Below are 23854 nucleotides of genomic sequence, written 5' to 3' on the forward strand. Positions count from 1 at the left end.
AATTCTTCACTACCTTTCTGTCCTGCCTTTAATCTAGTTTTTATCGCATCAATGGGTTTATGAGTCGGACTTGAATCATGAGGCTCCTCTAGCCGCCCCCTCGGAACCCTTAAAAACCCCCCAATTTCCCCAACCATGGCGCCTCCGTACGGCAGTAACAAGAATGGAGGCTACGGCCTCCCAACACCACCGCAACAACTGGGCGAGCCCAACCTACAAGCCGTCCTCGAAGACATTGCCACCAAGGCCCAGATCACAGCGCGTCGGGTCAAATCGTTTTGGAACGGCCCCAACGGCGTTCGACTGCGCAATGTCACCATGAAGATCGCCAGGCAAGTCCAGCTCAACCTGGCGGCGCGCCGCCTCCTGAGCTTCCCGCATTTGCTCGTTGCCTTCTGGGTGCTGCTCTTGCTCTGGGGGAGAAATGGAACTTTGCCGCCAAAGTGAGGAGTTGTGATTGGGATCACTGGGAGAAATGGGTAAGTAACAACAACGGCATCACTTCCCAATGCGCCAAGTGGCCTGTACAGGCCGCCGAGAGCTGGGGTCCATGCCCGCAACCCTACGGAATTTCTACATGACTGCGGCTCACACATTTATGTTCCCGCAGCCCAAAGGAGCGACACCGCACCGACTCGTCTTCGTCGCGGACCCTCAGATTATCGACCCGAAATCATACCCCGGCCGCCCGTGGCCAGTAAACCCCCTGGTGATGAAAATCACGGACAACTACATGCAGAGGTCGTATATACAGCTACAAAAGGTGTTACAACCAGACACCGTGTTTTTCTTGGGCGATTTGTTCGACGGTGGGAGAGAGTGGAAGACAGCGCGAGGCGACTTCAGCGACCCGGAGTGGGCCTCCCGCCACCCAGCCGACGAGCGGAAATACGTGAAGCAGTGGAATAAGTGGTACGGCCAGGATTACTGGCTTCGGGAGTATGGCCGGTTTGGCGACATTTTTTACAAGTTCTGGCCCGCTGGCGGCTACGAACCGGGCCCGGGGCAGAGAGGCCGGAAGATTATATCCAGCTTGCCCGGTAATCACGACTTGGGCTTTGGCGCAGAAGTGAAGGTGCCAGTAAGGCAAAGGTTTGCAGCCTTTTTTGGCGAATCGAACAGAGTCGACGTAGTGGGAAACCATACGTTCGTTTCGGTTGACACTGTCTCGCTGTCCGCTGATACCTCCTCGATGAAAGACAAAGTGGATTTAAGTCCCATTCACGGCCCGGCTAACCAATTTTTGGACGGGATGAAAGCGGCAAAACGAAGAGCCGCAGCGAAGGAGTTGCGATTCTGGCGTGGCGAAGTCGAGGAAGTCCCGTTTGAACACAAGGTCGAGGAGCTCAAAGATGCCGACTCCAAGAACTTACCGAGCCTTGATCGCGGGGGAGGATGGACCGGATTTCCCGACCATTCTTCTTACTCACGTCCCGTTATATCGAGCTCCAGGGACGCCGTGTGGACCGATGCGCGAACACTGGCCTCCACAGAAACCCCCCAAGGGGCAAACGACACCGGTGGTACCAGACTACCGGAACGCCATTAGTGTGTCTTCTGGCTTCCAGTACCAGAATGTGCTGAACGAGGAGGACTCGGTCAAGCTGGTCAAAAGCGTTGGTAATGTGGTCCACGCTTTCTCGGGAGACGATCACGACTATTGTGAGCTTGTTCACTCGGAAGAAAAGGACAACGTCCGTGAGATCACGGTCAAGAGCATCAGCATGGCCATGGGTGTTCCCACGCCAGGTTTTCAGATGCTGTCGATGTGGAATCCCATCGATGAGAATGGCCGCCCCTTGCCTGGAGCCGGAAAGACCACGCTCCAGACTCACCTCTGCCTACTACCCAAGCAGATTTCTACCTATACCACATATTCTGCCATCGGCATTCTGACCATAGTAATTCTTATGGTGCGTGCTGCCCTCGTTCCGATTCTGGGCCTGCAACAATTCGCGCTCAACCCGGCTCAATATGCCAACGGGGCGGTTCTGCCCCTTTTTAAGGACAAAGTCGAAGCCGACCAAGAAGGCGGGCTGGATCACCACTCCCAGTCTTCGGGGACCCCCGCCTCGAAGCTCCTTTCGGCTAGGACCCGCGGTCGCCTTCCTTCCATCTCGTCATCGAACGGCATTGGGCGCAGCAACTCGCGGTCCAAGGCGGCCGGAGGAGGCCAATGGCCGCGTATCGAGATCCGTCGCGACCCCTACGACGACGGCAAGACGGGCGGGGCGGGTGGAGGCTACTGGAGAGCGGCGCCGCGCTCCCGATGGCAGTCTACCATACGGTCTCGCGCATCGCTCATCTGGCGGGAGATGTGGACAAGCTGTTGGAGAGTCATCTGGATGGCGATTGGCTTCTACGCTTACTTGACTTACAAGGGTTGAGTGAAGAAGGGCCTGTTTGTTTGTCCTTGGGTCTAGTTCTACTACTGCTACTTACTATACTACCATCTATATTACCAGGGTTTTCTTGTTCTCTTCTGGTTCGGAGTTAGGAGGGTGGTGCTGGCTATTCTGCATAAGAAAAAGAGAAGGCGAGCGATGTGATTACTATACTTTTCTTGGGATAGAAAGCAGATATGCCGCCCAGTACCGCGTATAAAAAGAGAGGGTAACGCAGCGTCGTCCATTTTGATTGGTCGCGATTGTTACCGTGTACGATTGCTGTCCCTGCTTGTGAGCAATACTGGACTGGCGGACTGGGTGGGTGGACGGGTGGCACTGGTAACCGAAGGACATGGGAAGAAATAAATGGCAGGAGGCATCATGCGGACTGAGGCTAGCAAGCAGCCAACCGCCCTGGTTCTTCTTGGACCCGGTTGTATTATTGTATGTGAAGAGGTATAAAGCCACATCCTCAACAGTTTCAAGCTTAGGTAAAAATCAGTGGACTAAAGTCTGCGCAAGGACCATCAGCAACACGAATCTCAACCCAACACATCCAATACTCTTTTTATTTCCTTTTACCATAACTTCATCACAACATCATGGATTTACATGAATTCGGTCGCATTTTAACGGCAAACCGCAAGCCAAATGGCGAGTTTAGTTCCGAGGCTGTGGCAGCCATTACCGCGCTCTCAATTGCCGGTGTGCGAAAGACGGTCATTGCAGACTCGTTTAACACGCGACGCGCCGCAACCATTACCAACTTTGTGAAGCGCTTTATTAAGCGCAAATCACCTAAAATAAAGAAGAGATCTGGTCGCCCTAATAGATTATCGAAGCGGCAAGAACGCTATCTATTTCAATTGGTGCGCCGAAAGCCGCGTGCGACCTGGAGGGAGCTCTGTATTGACATGAATATTATGCTAGGGTCGAGACCACGCTCCTACTCTTCCCGGACCGCACGCCGCAGTCTACGCAAGAGGAAGATCGGCCATTGGCGCGCTGCGAAGCGCATCCTCTTGACGAAGGAAGACGCCAAAGAGAGGCTCGCTTTCTGCCGTTATTGGTCCTCCCCGGAGCGCTTGGAACAGCTCATGCTTTGCTTCTTTTCGGACGAATGTACGATCCAGAACGCACCTCACACACCAGGCCGCTGGGTGTTCCGATTTAGCATAGAGCGTTACAGGAAGGACCTCATCAGCCCTACCGGTCATTCCAGGCCTCGAATCTCCCTTATGCTGTGGGCAATGGTGCGGCAAAGGGCTGGAGAGGCCGGGACCTCCCCCTCATCTTCTGCAGGGGTGATCCTGACTCTCCAGGCGTCGGCTTCACTTCTACCCGGTATATGGAGGTCCTAGAGGCCGGTTTACTTCCTTTCTATGAGCCGGGGGACCCTTTTATGCAGGATAACGTGCGTATACATCGATCCAACCCCGTGAAGGAGTTCCTGGAATCGAAAGGCATCTGGACGATCCAATGGCCTGCTCATTCACCCGATTTGAACCCCATTGAACAGGTGTGGAAGGCTCTCAAGCAGAAGATCTATAAAATCGAGCCTGAATTCCAATATTTGAAGGAAAATATCCCTCACGAGGCGTATGCGAAGGAGGTAGTTGAGCGTGCGTGGGCAGAACTAGATCCGGAGCTCATATGGAGGCTCCTTCGATCGATCCCTCGTCGCGTACGTGCTGTACTTCGCGCAAAAGGCTAGTATAGTCACTATTAAACTACATTCAATTAAGAGTAGAATGCACGCAAATTTTACGTATATACTGCTTATTTAAATGCGTTGTTGTTGCTTGAAAGGAGGTGGTGAATATGATGAAAATCGGCTGGAAGTGGTCCTTGCGCAGACTTTAGTCCACTGACTTTAGCAAGGCGCAATGGGAATCGTAATACTTTTACTACAAATATGCGCATCCTAAGTTGCGGACGTTTTCCCTTCTTTTCCGCTTGGGGGAGTCGGTTTGTATATATGTGCCGCAAGGTAGCTGGCATGTACTCCTCGTTATCCTAACTACCCAACCATACGTCCAATGTGGCCAGTCAGGTTTTCAAAAGAGGTGAAGAAGAAATACTTCATACCCACCTTGGCGGGAAAAGTGTACGTACTTGCTTATTGCTATACCGGATCTTGCAGTTGTTCGATTCTCTGTGATTCCTGTTTTCGGGGAACAAAACAAGAAGGTAACACAGGAAAGGGGAGTGAGTGGGTGGGAGGTAGGTAGGTAGCCAAACCAAGTAGGTAGGTCAAGCAAAGAACATCCCTTTCGCTATAGAAGCGAAGCAAGGGGGCAAGAACAGGGAGTAGCAGTCGTGTTTTCCGGGGATGGCGCGGGCCATAGGAGAAAGTCACACACAGCAACGTACACGAAAGAGTCACAAGCGGCAAGCAGCATTCGATAGTAAATGGTATATTTCATTCGCCCCAAGCAGAATGTCCTTGAGATCCCTAGAACATTGCAAGGTTCTTCCAAGCACATCGAAAAAAAAAAGAAAAAAAGGAACGACACTTAATATATACGAATATCAAGATGGCGCAAGATTGTGTCTGTATATACGCCATCGTCATCCTAATCAATCGTTATTTGGGACGGGACAAGCATCCAAAGCTTGGACTGATTGCCTCAACAGCCTCCGTACTCATGAGGACCAACCAAATTAGTAGTAAAGTGAATATTTGGTTGAAGCTGGCCCCCTGACGTTAGAAAAACCAAAACTCCAAGTGTCCTTTCCTTCGTTGGCCCCCCATGGGATATAATATAGTATAAAAGTTAGAAAAGCCCCTCCGTGGGTATTTCGAGTCGACGTGGCTTCTTTGAAAACGTTCCCGTATCCCGTAAAATTCGCATCATTGTGTTCCCCGCGTAATGAATAATTCAATCAATCAAAGTCATCCAAGTTTCCCAATGTGACCTGAACTCCGTACGTCAAACTCCAACGCTGGTAACAACCCGGCCCGTAATCGCGTGTCAGTCGGTCTACGTAGCAGCGCCCGCCAAATCCTTGGAGCGATCCATAATCCGTTGAGCAAAAAAGCGATAGTATAACCAAAATCAATCCTGCTAGCAGCCTCATCCTGTCATGAGGGGCGTCAGGGCGCAAAATATGTGTCGAAGCGTATTGGGCCTTTCAATAGCTGAAGTCGACATTCCCCAGCCCCATCTGTTGTATCGCCTTGTCTTGTTGTGTCATGTTTCCGTGAGGTGTCGTGTCCGTCTCATTTGTTTGCTCCGTCGAGATGCTGTCTGCCGCACTCGATCCTGTCATCGACGGTTGCAGCTCGTGCTCCGTCGGTGCTATGCCGCTGTCCGCAAATCCCTCGTCACGAAGCTGCTGGAAGCTCCAGCTGGGCTCGAAGCCTTTACTGTTCCAGGCATGGGCGACGCGCTCATACATCTCGTCAATCTGTTCAAGACTGATCTTGCTGGTCTCATAGACCATGCAGTAAACAAAGACGCCAGCAAGAACACAGAAGGCGCCCCAAACATAGAAAACCTTGGGCCCTAAATCGGCATACCCAGCACCTGACCCGATGATATACGGAGTGCCATATGCGATACCGAAGTTCAACAACCAGTTGGATGCTGTCGTGATAGACATTGCCTTGGCCCGAACCTTCAGGGGGTAAATCTCGGCGGTGACGACCCAGCATACAGGCCCCCACGATGAGGCGTAGAAGAAGACGAAGAACATGACAAATACAATGAGAATCTTGCTGGAAAATGTGGACACCTCGTTGGTGCTGGGGCTGCCGACAGCTGTGGAGTAGATGGCGATGACCATTTGACATAACGACATGCCAACCGCACCGATTAGGAGTAAATTCCGCCTTCCCCAAGTTTCAACTACGAACAGCCCTGGAATCGTAGAAATGACGTTGACAACATTGGTGATGAGGGCGATGAGGAAAGGGCTGTCTATACCGGCACCGTGGAAGAAACTTGTCCCATAGTACATGATAAAATTGATGCCCGTTAACTGCTGTAACATCTGTAGACCACAACCTGTGAGAGTCCTGCGGCCGAGATGAGGGGCGCCTAATAAGATGTCGCGGTACGAGTCGGGGCCGAGGGTGAGTTCGTAGTCGTGGTTTGCCTGTATCTCGGCCAGTTCCTCCACAAGAGCAGGGTGCATGATGTCGAGTCGTCGCAAGCGGCTGAGCGATAATGCAGCGGCTTCATTCTTGCCGCACTTGATGAGGTACCGAGGCGTCTCGGGCAGAACCATGATGCCGACTACCAATACACAGGCCCAGGTCAGTTGAAGGCCCATCGGAATTCGATATGCCGCAGCTCCGCTGATGTGTTGGGTCCCAATGTTGACGATCGAAGCACCTAGAAGCCCGAGCGTGATGGACAATTGGTAGGCGCATACCAAAGTGCCTCGTATCCATTTGGGGGCCATCTCGGATTGATACAGTGGCACGAGGAGTGACACGGCTCCAACACCAACTCCAGCAAAAAGCCTATTGCATATTGTCAACATTGCATCCTGTGTTCAACCCAACCAAAGTCCGAACGTACCGGCCCACCAACAGCATCGGAATCGCATCGGCGCAGACCTGAAATATGACGCCGAAGCAGAAGACCCCAACGGCGATGAGAAGCGATATGCGACGGCCTATTTTATCGGCGGCTGGGGCTGCGAGTAACGAGCCGATAAAAGTCCCTATACTTAGGATTGCAACAATGATGGCGATGTTTGGCGGTGATATGGCGGGAAGGTTGTCGTGTTGGACATCGAGGTAACCGTTGTTGAATTGTTGTACGAATGATTTCATGACCAGAATCCCGTTTATTGTTCTATTAGGAAGTAGAGAACGCAAAGATTAGTATTGCAGCACTGTATCCGACCGCAAAATCGCGTCGTGCGACTGTTATTGTTGTGGCTCACCCAGTATCGTATCCGAACAGGAGACCACCCGTGGCGACGAAGAGGCCGATCATGATGGCAGGGGCCGAAGAACCGGCGACATTGTCGGGTTTCTGCCAGCCCATGGCTATCGCCATGGTGAAGGGATTCGCGACGTCAGGCCAGCGTGGCTGATTGTATCTCGAGGTCAATAGAGAAAGATTTGTTGCCTGGGATTGGGAAGGTTGACGTTGAAATTTGCGGGTTCTTCATCAACCGCACCGATAGAGGGTAGAGATGGTTGATAGAGTATCAGTGGGTAGGACGGGAGTGGAGCAAGAGGGAAGGGTGATATCGAAAGATGAAAGAAAAGAAGGGTGAAGGGCAGATCAGCAGCGGCTGGGGTGCCACGGAGAACCCTCAGCGCCCACGCCAAGTGCCAAGTGCCAAGGGTCACTAGGTTAGCGAGCCATCCATCCCAGCCAGGTGGGAGTTCAGCCAGTCAAGAAAAAGGAAGAAACGAATTGTTATGTATAACTCCTAGCCCAACTACTGAAAATATTAGTAGTTAGCGGGGAGAGGTGAAGACCATCATCATGCCATCTCAACGTTTAATGCGACAGAGTCCCGATGAAAGCCCAGACCGACAACGGAGAGCTATTGTGAATGTACAGGTTATGATTACGGTCACCCTTGATAGCCCTCTTGGGGGCTGGCCGATATCTCAAGATTTATTGGAGTCCAAGCATCTAAGGGCAGCAAAGCATGCCACTGTCCCAGTTGTTGTCGCGGATAGAGAGACAACCGCCCTTTTTTCGAGCAGTCCGTTCCGCTGTAGTGGTAAGTTAGGATGTTCGTCCGTTTCTCCTCATGGGAGACAGATATCTTCATCCGCAAATGCCTCTTCCAGTAGGTGACCGGTAAAGGGGGGCCTCGGACATGCCATCCAACCGGCTTCCCCAGACGTCTGAAGGAGGGAGGAAGAATTCAGATCCAAGTGCCTGCATTGCTGCGTACGCGTTGGTGCTAGGTAGATTTCGCCTGTCGTCGGGTTGCTACTAACCTAGGCAGCACACTAGCCTTGGAGGAGCCGGTGGCTTGGGTAGAATAAGACTATTCATCTTTAATTACAGGGCAGGCTGGCAGGCTGGTGTGTGCAAGCGTAAGACAACGCTAAAAGTGCGCTCAGCTGATTGTCACCGGACTTTGGCGCAATTTGAATTCGAACTTGTGCAGAATGTCTAAACCAGCCTGCTCCTCTCTGATCGGTTCGGCAAAAAACACCAAGTCGGAAAAATCTCAGTTGACTTGGCTAACGCCTCAAGTGATTAAAGTTAAGCGTGCTAGAATCATAAACCATAGCAACAAATCTCGTTCTACAACTTACAAGTATGCGGGGAAGGAGGTGTGGAGAAAACCCCAAGGAGCAGCAAAGCAGACATCCGTCCCTATCCGCCATGCCCTCTGGTTTACGCCGACGCGTTGGGTATTTTACGCTTCCAGCACACAGTATGTAATTGTGCCCTATCGCGGGTATCGCTCAGGTTTGTCTCCCGGGAGCTCCGGGCAGACTAAGGAGGGGCGGCTTGAGGCGTCGGGCTGTTGACCTAGGCTAATCATTCACTTCACAACCTTGCATACTTAGTATGCATCTATGTCCATATGCGGCGATGGGGAACCAACCACAGGGGGCTGGATACCAGAATATTTGCATCCCCAAAAGCAAGACCACGACCAAGACCCTGACCGTGGGTTAACATCCTACTGTACGGGTTGGTCGTTTACATGAGAGGACCCATGGTCTCCGACAATTGACGGGTTGTTCCCTCCTATGCTTAGCCAGTCAGTTAATTTTATTATCCATTAGCAATAGAAGAAGCCAGGCTGGTGACTGCGATAGACCCCGTGATAAACCCTGTGGCGTATCTAGAGCATGGGCTTTGGTCTTTCACCGCTGTCTCCGTTGTTGCTGGCGGGTCGTATCGTTTACATGTTGATTAGCCAAGTCTCAATGTATGTAGGTATCCTTGATGTGGTGACAATAAGTGGCTTGCTACTTGAGAGTGTTATGCAGAAGTCCAGTTTACGTATCAAATGCTTCGGCACAAGGGAAGCAGGAATTGGTATTTATTGTCATCCTTTGGGAACCCGGCTCTATGCCCCTGAAACGGCTATTCCCCAGCTCAGGCGCAATATGGATCCCTTTGTCTTTTCCCGTCGCCCTTTCCTTACACGCCTACCAAGGTGGCTTCAAGTGGCGTGGTGACCTTAACCTGAGTTTCGCTTCCTGATACCTACCTCTGATCGAACTAAGACTGACTGTTGTCAGAGTAGATACTAACTTTAGGGGGGTTTCTTTGTCTCTCCTGGAGCCTCCGTGGCGGCGGAGAGGAGAGCTCAGAAACAACAATGGCAATAGTGCTGACAGGCGTCGAACCTGTTCGTACACTTTGTGTGTACCGGGCGGTCAGCCGCAGATGCCTCTGAGTGACGTGTGACTATCTGCAAAGAGCGAGCACATCGATGATGAAACGTCACTTGTAGCTTACGCAACATGCCTGCGAAGCGGGCCAATGGAGGTGTTCCACGAGAAATCACTAACTCTGATCTCCTGTATCTTGTCTCCTAAGCAGGTACATATCGCATCCGTTACTTAGTGTAAGCAGGTCCTCCTGCTTAGGGTGACTGAAAGAGGAGCAAGACTGCATATACACTCACTCTCCCTTGCCTGCGTTTGCTTGGACGTTAAAGAGGACCGCGCGATTCCCCAGGGACTTCTTCGCCGGCGTGGGGGCTCAGAACGGACGGGCGGGACGGGAATCCTGTGAATTGTTGCATGAGGGTGTTGCACAAAGGAGCGCCTTGGGCGCTTACCACCTACCAGTGACTTCCCGTTCTCAGCTTTTCGTGAAGGCACACAGCATGGCTGAGCTGACTTTTAGTCACGACAAGACCAGTGCGACTTACACTTACGTTATCAACCAAAAAGGGACCCGAGTCTAGGTTGAATGAATCAATTCCAATTGGTACCTATGGCATGTAGGCTGGCATAATAAATTATTGAACTGCAGTTCGGGATTCTGCTACTGTATACGTACTGTACCTACGGAGTAACGTCTCGTGGACGTCTAATATTTGATACCTAAATCGGAATCAACGTTTCAATATTTTTCAACGTTCAAAACATCCAATGCCAATTGATGTTTATCCCACGTTGATTCCATACCAAGTGTATGTTCAAGGCATTGGCGGACGTTTATTCCAGTGTACGACTGATCGATGGTTGGTTAGTCCATGTGTTTATTCGATGCTATTCGGGTAGATACCAGTGCGGATGCCGATGTACAATGAGTATCTCCCATGTGGTTATTCCGAGGGGCCATGGAGCCGTCGTTGGTTTTCCCATAGCGCAAAGACACGGACCAAATAATTGTTAAAGTATCGATGGGGCAAGGAGAAGCATATGTACGTTCCAATGCTTTTATGTGAGTGCAAGGAAATACTGGAGTAGTTACCTTAGGATATCTGATAGTCTTGTGCTTGACTGTTTAGAACGGTAAACGGGGCGTATCACTCTTAGAAGAGTTCCAAGATAGTAGCGCTGAAACGTGTTTAAATGAAGGCGACCAAGAGTAGAAATGAGTGTTCTTATCGTGATGCATTGAAGAAACATATAGTATTATAATATACAATTTCCTTCGAATAAGCGAAGTACGCCAGGAATGTTATTGGAGTAAAGACTCATACTAGTCCTCTTCAGACTGCAACGTCAGGATGCGCCAGAAACCACCAAGTAAAATCCTACACCTCTCTGACAACCAGTCAGAATGCAGGGACATCTAAATCTCAAGGGTAGGCTCCTGGCCCTTAACACGCCCTATCACCTGTTGAGGCGCATACTTGGGGATAACCTCATCATCGTGCAGCATCTCGAACTCTTCGGTAGCATCCCGACCCATGAAGTTCATAATGGCCTGGGGGCCACCTGGATGCTCGTCGAGCCAGTCTGAGAGATCCATTACGACACCCTTGACGACAACCCAGAGGTCCTCCTTCTTGTTGTGCTTGGCAACCTCTTCCATGGTGAACTCCTTCTGCGGAATCTCGAATTTCTTGGGGTTCTGAGCCTTCGAGGCAATCTGAGAGGACTTGCCAGCGTCGGCTTTTGGGGTGGGACCAGCAGCACTCGTCGTCTGGCCGAGAGTTGGAGCAGATGCCGAAGCATCACCACCCCACTGTACACTGACACGGCCAGGCTGCGAAGGATCGATGTGCAGTGAAATCTGTCCAAGACGCTCAGCAGCACCTGCGGCTGTGGAAAGGGCCTGTTGGAACAAGTAGTTGCTGGCAGTGTCACCGGCAACACGACCGTAAACAACGCAACCCAGGAGCGAGGAGCCACCAAGTCTGTTGGCGCCGTGGACGCCACCAGCAAGTTCACCACAAGCAAACAACCCTTCGAAGGGTTGCTGCTGTTGGTTCAGGACCTGGGCCTTGTCGTTGATTTCAATACCGCCCATGGTGAAATGGAGAACGGGCTCCATCACAGAGACATGGAAGTCATCGTTAATGTCCAAGGGTCCGTTATGGAAGAACTTCTTGCCCCATGGATCCTTTTGCTTGCCATCGGCGATAGCATTGTACGTAGTAAAGGTCTTCTGAAGATGGTCGGGTGAGCAGCCAATCTCCTTGGCAAGCTCCTTACCAGTCATCTTCTTCATCAAACCACGTCCTGAGTAGTGGCGTGTGTGGAAGTCAAGGACATTGGAGGCCTTGGAGTTCAGAATCAGTCGGACGGGGAACTTGTTCTTCTCCTTCTCCTTCCACATCATACCAGAAACATAGTCACGATGGCCGAGCTCATCGCAGAATCGATCACCGTCGCCATTGAGCAAAAGACCACCCTCGCCACGCAGAGCCTCGGCGGCCAAGAACTTCCACTTGGAACCAGGGTCCTTGGGGTCAACCAGACCTGTGGGTGAACTTGAACCTTGTCCATATCAATACCGTTGCCGCCGATGGCCATGACCATCTTCTGGCCATCACCGGTCGCGTGCGTACCATTGGTGGTGGCAAGTCCATAAGTGTCGGGGCGATGCTTCTTGAGCAACGAGGTCTCGCTGAAATCGGCAGCGTAACCACCGGTGGCCAAGATGACAGGGCCGTCTACTGTAGCACTTTCACCGCCGTGTTCGTATGTGACACCAGTAATCTTGTTGCCCTCATTGTTCAAGCTGGTAACGCGTGCCTTCTTGATGATCTGGACGCGCTCGGGCTCATTCTCGGCTAGATCTTCTAAACGTTGCATAAGAGCATAGGTGATGGCCATGCCGGGGAATTTGGCATCATGTCCTCTGTGGGTTCGGGGTTGAGAGTGGCCACTGCCGAAGAGCTCGTTAGCAAGACAGGGTTATAATAATATTGTTGACCAGTTTCGAACCTACCCAAGCCGTGAAACCAGAGTGAGATCTAAGTTGAACACATCTTGCAGCCACTCGACAGCAGCAGCAGACTTGTAGGTCAGAACCTTGATCAAATCCGGCCTAGCCTTGTCCCGGGCTGACTTGAGGGTATCGTCGTAGAACTGCTTCACGCTGTCGGCGATCTTGTGATCGACCTGCGTCCGGGTCAGCGCTCCGTTGATCCCAGACGTGGCCTTAGTGGAATTTCCGCCGAAAAATCTTTCGTTATTGTTGTCAGTATCGGTTTGAGGTTATCACCAAGTCTTGGAATGTGACGATGAGCGTACCCTGATCGCCAACGTCAGTATCGGTTGTGGGGCCGCGGAAAGTCTTGGGATGTGAGAATGAGCATACCTTGCTTGTCCAAAACCACTACGTTACCACCGGCGAGATAGATGGTGTGCGCAGCACTGAGGCCGGACACTGCGATGTTGTCAGCTTCATTTCGCATAGCCGAGGAGGCCCGGGGGGGGGGGCACTTACGGCCGCCTCCAACAACAATGCACTTAGGAGCCATTTTCAGCTTCAGGGTGTGAGTACTTGGAATGCGACAAATAACAGAACAATGTACTGAAAAGCTGTCGATTGATGAAATGGAGGGAAAGAACAAAGGTCGTGAGGATAGAAATGGAGAAAGCGGTTTGGAATGCAGTCGCTCGCTCATATGAGGACGAACAATGCTGACCTGCTGATATGCCTCGGCAACGGCTTTTAGTGGATGAGCCGACTGGCCCCACTAGAACAGGTCGAACTCTCAAGGGTCTCAAACAACCTTGAATGAATCAATGAATGAATGCATTATTCACCGCACCTGGAGCCGACGCCTAGGAACCTGAATCAGACAACATTTTTTCAATTGTCTATTTTTGTCTAGTCACATACATGTATACAAATCACAACTGCAGCTGGGACCATCAAACAAAGCTGACGTTCTCTTCATTTTGACTGCCCGCGTGCTGTCGCTGAAGCTCTCGACCCGCCTGCAGGGGCCTAGTTAGTTCCCTTCTCCTGAGTACGAGGCCGGCGGGCCGATTCAAATCATCTATCTGTGATTGGGCAACTGATGTTATTGAATTATCGCATGTTCCAAATGGCGAATTGAACGTACAATGAATATATATAATGCTGGCATCACCGGATCGAATGCATAACGCGGGTGCCTGTATGTTCGAAGCAGATGCGCAGGCGATTTTCCGGACAGGTTTTACATGTGATTGCACATGTACAGCTGTAAGTGCATTCCTTCTTCCCCAAGTTTAGCAGCGAACCACAGCAGGCGGCTACCCCAGATTGCCCCATGCGGTGGCGGGGCTCGATTCAGAGTATCTTGGGGAATGCCAATATGGGCCCTCCCAGATTTGCGTTGCGCGTCAGATGACACTGCCGGCTTCCAGGCTATGCGCTTGAGTGTAGCAGCTGATGGAGAGAATGTCACCGGTCCATATGCCATAGCCGTGCATTACTGAGACAGCACTTCCTTCCAGTGTGTTTAGAGCTGGCATGTGAAAGGGAAACCTTTTCGTCTAGTTTACTAGTTGATGGCTGGCTTAGGTACTGAGTCTTGCCCCAGCTATCCCATTGCCATTGTCAGCCAGTCAAACATCCCAATGCCGGCTATCTCGTACCAGTACCTATTCAGTAACCCACCTCTAACCTGACACCAACCATAAGGTCATGGAAACGGTCATTTTTGGCTTATTCTACCACTACTCATATGTCATTACTAATCAAAATGTATAGCATAATATTATGCTTAAGGGGATTGCTAGCATAACGTGGTGCCACGAATAGTGCGCTTTTGCCCATCTCTGGTTACGAAACCAGAGAATATGAACTCCCTTTCAGACCCTTTTTTTATCTGAGGTGAAGAGTACGTAGAAACATTATAACCATGGATAGCAGCATTACACGCCATTCATCTATCTATAATAATTACTTGCTTAGAGAAGAAAGAGTTTGTTTATCTATGATATCGATTGCCATGAACTCACTGTCAGAAAACGTCAAAAGTCGTTGATGGGTCCTTTCACAATACTGTTTTTATTTGAGTTTTTACAATTACCGTTGTCGCAATTCGAAGCTGAGAAAGAAGCAGGCGAATCACCACTTCATCAACGAAAGCAACATCATGAAAATATCGGCTGCATGTTCACATGGAGCTCAAGGCGCAGGCTGTCTATTTTACTTGTCTTGTCAGCTCGATTCCATCAAGCTGTATACCATTGAACACGAGTAGGTAAACTAACATATATACAACTGCAGTAATAATACCGCCTACCTACGCAACGTTCGAGCATAGTTACCAGATCAGAATATGGGCTCCTTTGCAAACCTTTTTTATCTGAGTGACCACCAGATCATAGTTGTAATTGACGTCCTCTTGAATTGTCTGGTACATCTTGGCATGTGGAAGATCTCTCGAAACCAATGCTGCCGTGACCACATGAAGTTCGCAGAGCGCGAGGCTAGGTAAGTAGCAGCAGAATATGAAAGTTACGCCAGCCGGCCATTGTCAGTTACAGAGGACACTTGGCTTGGATCCTCTCTACACTTACTTCGTTTCGAGGCACTGCGAACTCCCCTTCGAGAAAGACATGAAACATTTCTCTAGAGTGTAGTTTTGTAACCTAGTATGGGGTCAACCCACTGCTCGGGTTTTAAGTGTAAGAAGCTGGAAACATATCTTCGTCGTGGTGCTGGATCACTGAACTCATCCCAATAGATGTCCCTTTTGGGATGACAAAGCTATACTTCCCTTTCTCGTAACTCAGCACTTCACCTCGAGAAATTAGCGATCCCATAGATGACGCTGAGGAGTGAATAGAACTCGACCACTGTCACCATAAGTATACAATCATCGTTGCTCCTCGTGTCAGTCTAGTGGGAGTGTTGTTGCATTTCATGCCTGAAACTTGGCCTTGAGGCTGTTATTATTCTTTTACGCGAGTGATGATCAAGCCTGCATTATATCCAAGCCCCTATCACTTCTAGCGAGCAGCTAGATAGACATTGTGTGGCCGGGATCTAGAACTGAGATAAGTTGAGTACACAATAACATTCCTTACTCAGTGTTTTCTTGTGCAGCTGGCACGGTGTTAGACTGGCTTTTCAACATGCATAAGACGGTCCATAGGATAGGGTGTCATAACTCGAAGTTCGTTGGTTCAGAGCGCGTTCTTACGATTAGTCCATACACTGGGCTACCTTCGTCAACCCGAGTGCAACAGTGGTTATTCGAACTCTTGGGATGAACAGTGGGAAACACTGTGGTGGTTGTAGGTGCGAGTTACGAGGGGGAATTGTGAGTGGGATAATGATAGAGGAGAAACCTCTGGTAGGTGGTGTGGTATTTATACCAGTCGAGGAGCAAGAAGGGGTATTTGTGAAGACAACGTTACTCGACTCGGGTAATCAATAACCGGCGACATCGCTATATACGTCGGGTACCTAATGGAGAGATATGCTGTGCATAATCCACAGTCGCAACGCGGGAATGATGTCATCGCTTTATGTATCACCAACACACGTCGGAGGCAACACGACTTTCTCAACCTAATGTATTCAACATGAAGCCAAATACCTTCTATTATTTCCATCTACTGGCAGCGGCATCATTTGCCCAAGGAATCGCACACTCAACTATTCGTGTTTCTGAGCTCAACCTCGCAGGCGACGCTCGACAACATCCCATCATGGCACCCTCCGCAGACCAACCCAAAATGCAACAGACTAACGTGATGCTCTCCGACGTCATGGGTCGCGATCGAAGCATCAACATATTCGCATCACTTACACGAGACGTAGCATCAATCGAGCAGCGACTCGGGGACCCCTCGCAAAACAGCACGGTGCTTGCGCCTCTCAACTCGCAGATTGATGCGCTGCCGCGGAAACCCTGGAGGACGCGCGGGATTACGAGACATTCGGGACGGCCGCAGCGTACGAGGGCGACGAGGGACGAGACCGCGCGCAGAAGAATCTCAAGAAGTTCGCCGAGGCGCACGTCCTGCCCGTGTCGCCCTGGCGGGAGGGCGAGAAGGCGAAGAGTCTGTTGACAGGCGACAAGGAAATCTGGTGGATGAACAAAGAAGGGAAGAAAGTGGTAAGCGGCCCAAAACAACAGGAATAGAGGTGTTGCTGCTGTGGATCCTGATGCTGACAACGTTGCAGATACACCCCGACGGCATCGAAGTCGATAGCGTTTTTCAGGTCGCAAATGGGGAATTATGGGTTTTAGGAGGTGTCTTAAGACGCTCTTGAATACAGTAGAATACTTTAATGCTTGATGTATATATATGATATCCCTAGATGACATAGGCAGGGGATAATAACTTCACTCGAATGCTCCCTAACTATATCCTGAAAGCATTGCCCGCATAGCCTTATCTTAACTGATGAGACGCAAGAGCTCTACATATCAGCTACATCATGCTCATCCCGAGTCGGAGCAATAGCAGCGCCGTTTTGTTGCTAGCCATCAACCCCAAAACCATTATGACTTGGCAAAAGCCTCAAACTGGGTATTGGGCGTGCTGCTCTACGCAAAGGGACGGGAGCTTCTACGTTAGTTTTGGAGGCAATGCGCTGTCACACCACATCTCGCACTGTGATATGTACCACTCGAAGCTAGGGTGCATGCATCCATGGTAAGCGGCTTCGGCCGTTGATAGCTGGAGGTAAGGTAGCGGTGGTCTCGGATAAGGGCGCGAGCGGTAAGTCGCGATAAGTTTTTTCCGTGTATGATGTTCGATAGGTCTTATCGCAATCCATTGGTTGCGGGTCAGCTCCTGTGAACCTTGCAGGTATAGACAAGGTTGGGACACACAGCTTTCTTCATCGCGTGCAATCACGAGTCTCACTGCACTCAACTCCATCATACTTGGTCTAATGTAGAAGGTCTGTCCTACTTTACTTCTCTTTCTCTCCTGTGCCTATATCGGAGAGCTGTATAGCTGGGCTGTGGCGTGAACAGTAACCCTGTTCTGCAAAGAGCCTTGGACAGCAATCCAGTCGACCACGTCGCATCTCTTGGCCGGTCGCATCTTTTCGCCGGCAATTACATGGTGGAAGCTGTACGCTCGGGGGCATTCGCTGATATGATTCGCAACAGATAAAGACCATACTCAACCATGAACCCTCATCCGGCTGATGAGATGTCGCATCGTGATCGGGATTCTGCCGAGCGACATCATCGCGACCAGTCCTACCCAGCGCCTACTGGCACCCCCCACCATAGCAACGCCGGCTCCTTACCCATCCATCAACCCGTCGCTTCAAGACTTCCTGGAGCTATCCACAGCCCTGGTGGCCTTCTCGCAAGCCATGGCTCTGCACCGCCCAACGTGCCCCTAGGCGCGCCGGCCTTTGGCGGTGGTCCTATACCCTCCGAATCGAACCGATCCATACCAAATAAGGCGCAGACAGCGTCAAGTCAGATGTTCGGTGCCTTGAGCGGCGGGCCTAACCCAGGAGCGCCGGCGTCTTCGGCTGGTGCCGGCTCACTCTTTGGTGGTCCGTTGCAGCAGGAGAACAACCGGCCGCCTGCGCAGGGTGTGCCGTTTGGACCTGGTGGAGGTGGCCCTGGGGCGCTGCAACAGGGACAACAACCCATTTTAAATGTAAGAATGGCTGGTTTTGGCGCCTCATAGTTTCGCATACCCATGGCATGTTTGGAAGGCACCAAGTGGCCCAACCTAATCATCCATGACGCGACACGTCCGTCCGTGTGTTATTCAACCTGACCCCGCGAGTCGCTTCCTTTGTTGCATCTATCGATGGGTAGTTTCCCACGTGAATCCCTCCGCACAAAGACGACTCAACGTTACTGCTCGGAATACCTCATCGCTACAACTTCAAGGAGGCATTCAAACCGTGTCGTCAATTGTCACGGCCCGCGATCTGGTCCGAGATCGCGCCAGGCGCATTGCACCAAATAACCCCCTCCGTCTTTGCCTTTTCATAACTTCCATTCCTGTTATCTGAGTTCTGATGACGCCCGTCTACGCGAATGTATCGCTCAGGATTTACCCTCGCCAAGGTTGGCATACCACCAGGGCAAGGGGGCCGTAAAACCCCAGAATATCCAGTACTATCTTCCATCGGACGCTTAACCATGTATAAGTATCAATCATTTGCTAATCCCTTCTCCAACCAGGATGCGCTGAGTTACCTGGATCAGGTTAAGGTGCAGTTCGCGGACCAACCGGACGTCTACAACAAGTTTCTAGACATAATGAAGGACTTTAAGAGCCAAACGTCAGTACAAGATCACACCCGGAAACTTGCGTGGAAATCGACGACAGCTGATTTGTTCTGCAGCATCGACACTCCGGGTGTCATCAACCGCGTATCCGATCTCTTCGCCGGCCACCCGAATCTTATCCAAGGCTTCAACACATTCCTACCCCGGGCTACAGAATCGAATGCGGCGAGGGAGGCAATCCCAACGCGATTCGCGTCACGACGCCCATGGGCACGACTGTCCAACAGATACCCGCGAAACGAGACCATGGCGACAGTTCGCATCTGGGTGCCAGCGCGCCATTCTTCACTAGCCATCGACCGGGAATTGGCAGCAGCAGCCTCAACAGCAGCAACAACAGCCGCCAGCAGCAGTACCGCCGCCACAGTCGCAACAACAAACACAGCCCCAGCATAGCATCGAAAGCCCTGAGGCGACTTTTAGCGCGCCAGTGTCAAACGGCCCCGGTATTTTCGGACAAGGTCAAGGGCCCGGCCAAACGGCTCCGTTTGATGGACCCGGCTCAGCGCAGCAACAGCGCGGTGCTTCGCAACTTCCGCAAAACAATTCTACCACTCCTAACGCTCCCGGTACACGCAACGCCCTCACGCCAACTCCTGGGGGGCAGAGTGGTACAAATGGCTCTGCTCAAAATAGTGCAAGCATGGAAAAGCGAGGGCCAGTGGAGTTCAATCATGCCATAAGCTATGTCAACAAGATAAAGGTAAGAAAAAAAACCACCAAATCTTAACCCAGCGCAGACCATTGTTTAGATTTGTTTCTACTGTTGATTGTACAGCACTTCGTCCTTTCTTCTCCCTGCCAATCTATGGAACAATCCAATAATAATGCATGACTTTTCGCAGAACTCAGCTTTTACTGACTTTTTCTGCTACCCACAGAACCGCTTCCAGGACAAACCTGAAATCTACAAACAGTTCTTGGAAATCCTCCAGACCTACCAGCGCGAACAGAAACCAATCCAAGACGTTTATTCACAAGTCACGAGTCTTTTCAACACTGCGCCAGATTTACTCGAGGACTTCAAGCAATTCCTTCCCGAGTCGGCCGCGTCCAACAAGGGCCAACACCTTCGCTCAGAAGAAATGCTCGCCATGACCGGGTTTACGCAGACCACGCCGCAACCGAGCCATACAATGCGCGACGGCCAGAAGATGCCGCCGGTCGGCAGCTTTGCGCCTCCCGCCAGTGCCACCAAGGAGAACAAGAAGCGCCCTCGTAACGAGAAGCCAGCGCCTGCTGCCGCTGCACCAAGCATAGTTGACAGCATACCTCCCGTCAGCCATCGTTCCATTCCAGGCGTTGCAACTGGAAGCAACAAGCGAGCCAAGCTCAATCACAAGCCTCTGCCTGCCGACGTGCCTTCGATCGAGCCGACTCTTACCCCCGTCATGCCCGAACCCTTGCCTCCGACCTCGACCGGCAACTGCTCATCTGACGAGCTCGCGTTTTTCGAGAAGGTCAAGAAGTTCATGAACAATCGCGGTGCCATGAACGAGTTCCTCAAGCTCTGTAACATGTACTCTCAAAGTCTTATCGACGAGAACGACCTGGTCCACAAAGCCAGCAATTTCATTGGCGGCAACCCCGAGCTTATGAACTGGTTCCGAGCCTTCCTTAACTACGAGGGCAGCGACGAGATCATCGAGAACCGGCCGAGGCCACCTACTGAGAAGGTTTCGCTTAGCAACTGCCGAGCAAGCGGTCCCAGCTACCGTCTTCTTCCTCGCCGAGTAAGTCTATACTATATTATCGCAACGACTGTTCGTTGGTGCTTGATTACTGACGCATCTTTCCTATAGGAAAAGCTTAAACCCTGCAGTGGTCGCGATGAAATGTGCAATATTGTCCTCAACGACGAATGGGCCTCGCATCCCACATGGGCCTCCGAGGATTCCGGATTTGTCGCTCATCGAAAGAACGCTTTCGAGGAAGGTCTTCATCGCATCGAGGAGGAGCGCCATGATTACGACTACAACATTGAGCTGAATGTTAAGTGTATACAGCTGCTTGAGCCGATCGCCCAACAAATGCTGAACATGAGCCCCCATGAGCGAGAGACATTTGTCATGCCACCTGGTCTTGGAGGCCCTAGCACGTCCATCTACAAGCGTGTTCTCAAGAAGATCTACGGCGTAGATAAAGGAGCCGAGGTCGTCAACGACATGTTCCAGGACCCGTTCTCGGTCGTGCCTGTTGTACTGGCTCGGCTGAAACAGAAGGATGAAGAATGGCGTTTCACAGAACGAGAGTGGGAGAAGGTCTGGCAAGCCCAAACTGAGATCATGCATCTCAAGAGCTTGGACCACATGGGCATTCAGATCAAGCAAAATGACAAGCGCAACCTCTCTGCGAAGCACCTCGTCGATGTCATCAAGACAAAGAACGAGGAGCAGCGAAGACTGCGCAGTGCTAGAACCCAGGTTCCTCGTTACCAATTTGCGTATGAGATTGGCGACCAAGAAGTCATCCTTGATCTCCTTCGTTTCATGGTCCTCTATGGCACGAACAACGGTCATCACAGTACATCCGAAAAGGAAAGGACTGTCGATTTCTTCGAGTCCTTCATCCCTCAGTTCTTCGATTTACCCGAAGAAAAGGTTCAGGAACGACTTCATGACATTGACCGCGAGTCTGCTGAAGAAGATGCTGAGGAACAATTGCCGGCCGAACTGACTAATGGTCGCTCGACTCGCCGCAACGGAAAGAAGTCGGATCTGTTGCGAGGTGTACTGGATCCGGGCCGCAACGGAACCAAGAGCCGCAAAGAGAAAGAAGACAGTGCCGCATCTGGCAGCAAGGAGACGACGCCAGATGTAGGCTCAGCGAACGAAGACGAATCGGGTGATGCTCACGAGGATGCCGTGCCGTCCGAGACCACAAACGAGAGCTGGTTGCCTATCGTGCCCCGTGCTTATCTTGTGAAGGGAGATGAGTCTTTGATCGACGGCGACGGCGAGTTGAAAGCCGATGGCTTTTTCCCTCGTCCTTGGTACAACTTCTACTGCAACCAGACTATATATGTCTTCTTCAGCATATTCCAAACCCTCTACAAGCGGTTAAAGGATATCAAGGAGAGCGGGCAGAGTGTCCAGGATGAAATCATCCGCGCTAAGAGCAAGAAACCAGCCAAAGCCCTGGGCATATCCGTCAACGAGATCAACTATTTCGAGGAGCACGATCCAGAATCGTACTGGCCGAAGACGGTCGAGCTGATTGAAGATTATATCAATGGCGAGATTGACGAGAATCGGTATCAAGAGGTCATGCGACACTACTACCTTAAGAAGGGATGGACTCTATATACCATCCAAGACCTTCTCAAGACGCTTTGCCGCCTGTCCTTGATCTGCACGAGCACTGATTCCAAGGAGAAAACGCCTGACCTGATTGCGCAATTCTTGAGCAGCCGTTCTCAAGAGGAGACCAGCTACCAGACAGAGATCAGCGCTCGCACTTTCGCGCAAAAGTGCGTCAAGGAAAATGACATGTTCGTAATTTGCTGGGTAAGTTTGTCCTCCGAGCCGTATTTTGGCAAACAGTCATCTAACGTTCCATAGTTCCCGGCAAGTCTGAAGCCACAGTCCGTTGGCTGCAGCGTGACGATACCACATTTTACATGGACGAGATGGAGCTGAAAGAGCGATGGCAGTACTACATCTCTTCGTACATGCGCGTGGAACCCACTGAAGGTGTTTCCGGTCCCGGCTCCAGAAGACGGTGCTCGCCCGTAATCTCCCCTCTAGCGATGTGGATTCGGACGATGGCGACCAGCCAAAGCCTCTTCGCTATGACGAGAACTTGGTGATGCGGATCTGCCTGAACTCGAATAAAATTCATTGGGAAGAGGAAACCTCCGAGTGGTTCATTTACTCGACCGAACCTGACACGGCCGACGAGAAGGCCAAGGCAGCTGAGCAGGCTTCTGCCATTACGGAACACCGTTCGCAACTGTTCAGTGAGAAGTTCGTTATGAACTCTGCCTGGATGCGCAATGTCAACCCGGACGAAGTGCAAAAGGCGAATGAGAAGTTCCAGAAGTGGTTCAAGGAAGGCGTTGCACCGACTTCGGACGTCCGCGGCCAGAGCGGGGAGGGTGCTGACAGCATGGAAGGTATCGAGTAGTCCAGCTCAACACACCTTGACTCGTTCATTGTGTGTGTAGTCCAACCGTGTTTGTATGTTTTCTTCTCAAATGAGTAGAGAGTTTTGCGGCATCCCGTTCGGCGTTCAGGAGCTCATTCAGCATTGCGAGAGCGCTTCGCACGCATCAGCATCCAATTTGGCATTTTATTTGAAGCATACCCGGAGACCAACCACCTCTTCATTGTGTCCCTTTCCCATCTTTTTGTCTTTCTTTTGATTTTTCTTCTTCGTTTCGTCATGGAAAGCAGCGGTTTTGGGAATAGGATCCTAGTGCGCAGAGATGAAACGAGACAGGTGCAATGGAAAAAGATGATGGTGGTGCAGGTGCTAGGAAGTAATCAAGGCTCAGAAGACTGTCCCGCACGTGTCAGTATCTGCCGTACATGATTTATGATGAAGATATAGTAGGAGAGAGAGGAGCAGCAGTTTTTCCAGCCGTCAGTTGCGAAACATCCCAGTACTGACTGGGCTTTCGCTTTGTATTTGTACTATAGATCGGTCTTAAGCTAGGCATCATCAGCTTGCTTTATACAGCAACATTGGGAATCATTTGTTCATTATTAATTAGCACACTTTGGTGCAAGATGTCTATGTGATAGGTAGAAGTACTCCGAGGAGCCTCTGGGTATCCCCAGCATCATGTCGTGACATACTACCCTCGTGTATTCGCTCAGATGCCAGCACATCTATAGGTGGTGGTAGTAATTTGGGGTTTTCACTTTGTTTCGTCATCTATAGCA

The 23854-nt window shown here is 51.0% G+C and overlaps 6 protein-coding genes across 6 annotated transcripts; 4 read left to right on the forward strand and 2 right to left on the reverse strand.

The window, feature by feature from the left end:
- Positions 1-135: 135 nt before the first annotated feature.
- On the forward strand, positions 136-447 carry PG994_007393 (uncharacterized protein; the record flags this gene model as incomplete). The annotated part of the gene is made up of 1 exon (XM_066858802.1): positions 136-447. One exon carries the CDS (start codon positions 136-138, stop codon positions 445-447), a length of 312 nt encoding a protein of 103 aa, XP_066715744.1.
- Positions 448-550: 103 nt separating this feature from the next.
- Positions 551-2387, forward strand: PG994_007394 (uncharacterized protein; the record flags this gene model as incomplete). The annotated part of the gene is made up of 2 exons (XM_066858803.1): positions 551-1435; positions 1494-2387. The coding sequence occupies 2 exons, from the start codon at positions 551-553 to the stop codon at positions 2385-2387; spliced, it is 1779 nt and encodes a 592-aa protein (XP_066715745.1).
- A 3135-nt stretch (positions 2388-5522) lies between these two features.
- PG994_007395 (uncharacterized protein) lies at positions 5523-7402 on the reverse strand (the record flags this gene model as incomplete). Its single annotated transcript, XM_066858804.1, has 3 exons — positions 5523-6858; positions 6917-7195; positions 7287-7402. The coding sequence occupies 3 exons, from the start codon at positions 7400-7402 to the stop codon at positions 5523-5525; spliced, it is 1731 nt and encodes a 576-aa protein (XP_066715746.1).
- A 3681-nt stretch (positions 7403-11083) lies between these two features.
- Positions 11084-13223, reverse strand: PG994_007396 (FAD binding domain-containing protein; the record flags this gene model as incomplete). Its single annotated transcript, XM_066858805.1, has 5 exons — positions 11084-12199; positions 12235-12625; positions 12689-12900; positions 13083-13129; positions 13190-13223. The coding sequence occupies 5 exons, from the start codon at positions 13221-13223 to the stop codon at positions 11084-11086; spliced, it is 1800 nt and encodes a 599-aa protein (XP_066715747.1).
- A 3175-nt stretch (positions 13224-16398) lies between these two features.
- PG994_007397 (fas1 domain-containing protein) lies at positions 16399-16966 on the forward strand (the record flags this gene model as incomplete). The annotated part of the gene is made up of 3 exons (XM_066858806.1): positions 16399-16554; positions 16608-16808; positions 16877-16966. The coding sequence occupies 3 exons, from the start codon at positions 16399-16401 to the stop codon at positions 16964-16966; spliced, it is 447 nt and encodes a 148-aa protein (XP_066715748.1).
- An 869-nt stretch (positions 16967-17835) lies between these two features.
- Positions 17836-23093, forward strand: PG994_007398 (uncharacterized protein; the record flags this gene model as incomplete). The annotated part of the gene is made up of 7 exons (XM_066858807.1): positions 17836-18324; positions 18828-19223; positions 19261-19671; positions 19814-20701; positions 20771-22478; positions 22529-22619; positions 22661-23093. 7 exons carry the CDS (start codon positions 17836-17838, stop codon positions 23091-23093), a joined length of 4416 nt encoding a protein of 1471 aa, XP_066715749.1.
- Between the last annotated feature and the right edge of the window lie 761 nt (positions 23094-23854).

The sequence above is a fragment of the Apiospora phragmitis genome (genome assembly GCF_038363925.1).
Source record: "Apiospora phragmitis strain CBS 135458 chromosome Unknown utg000007l:1.0-2108841.0:1.0-2111359.0, whole genome shotgun sequence".
NCBI lineage: Eukaryota > Fungi > Ascomycota > Sordariomycetes > Amphisphaeriales > Apiosporaceae > Apiospora > Apiospora phragmitis.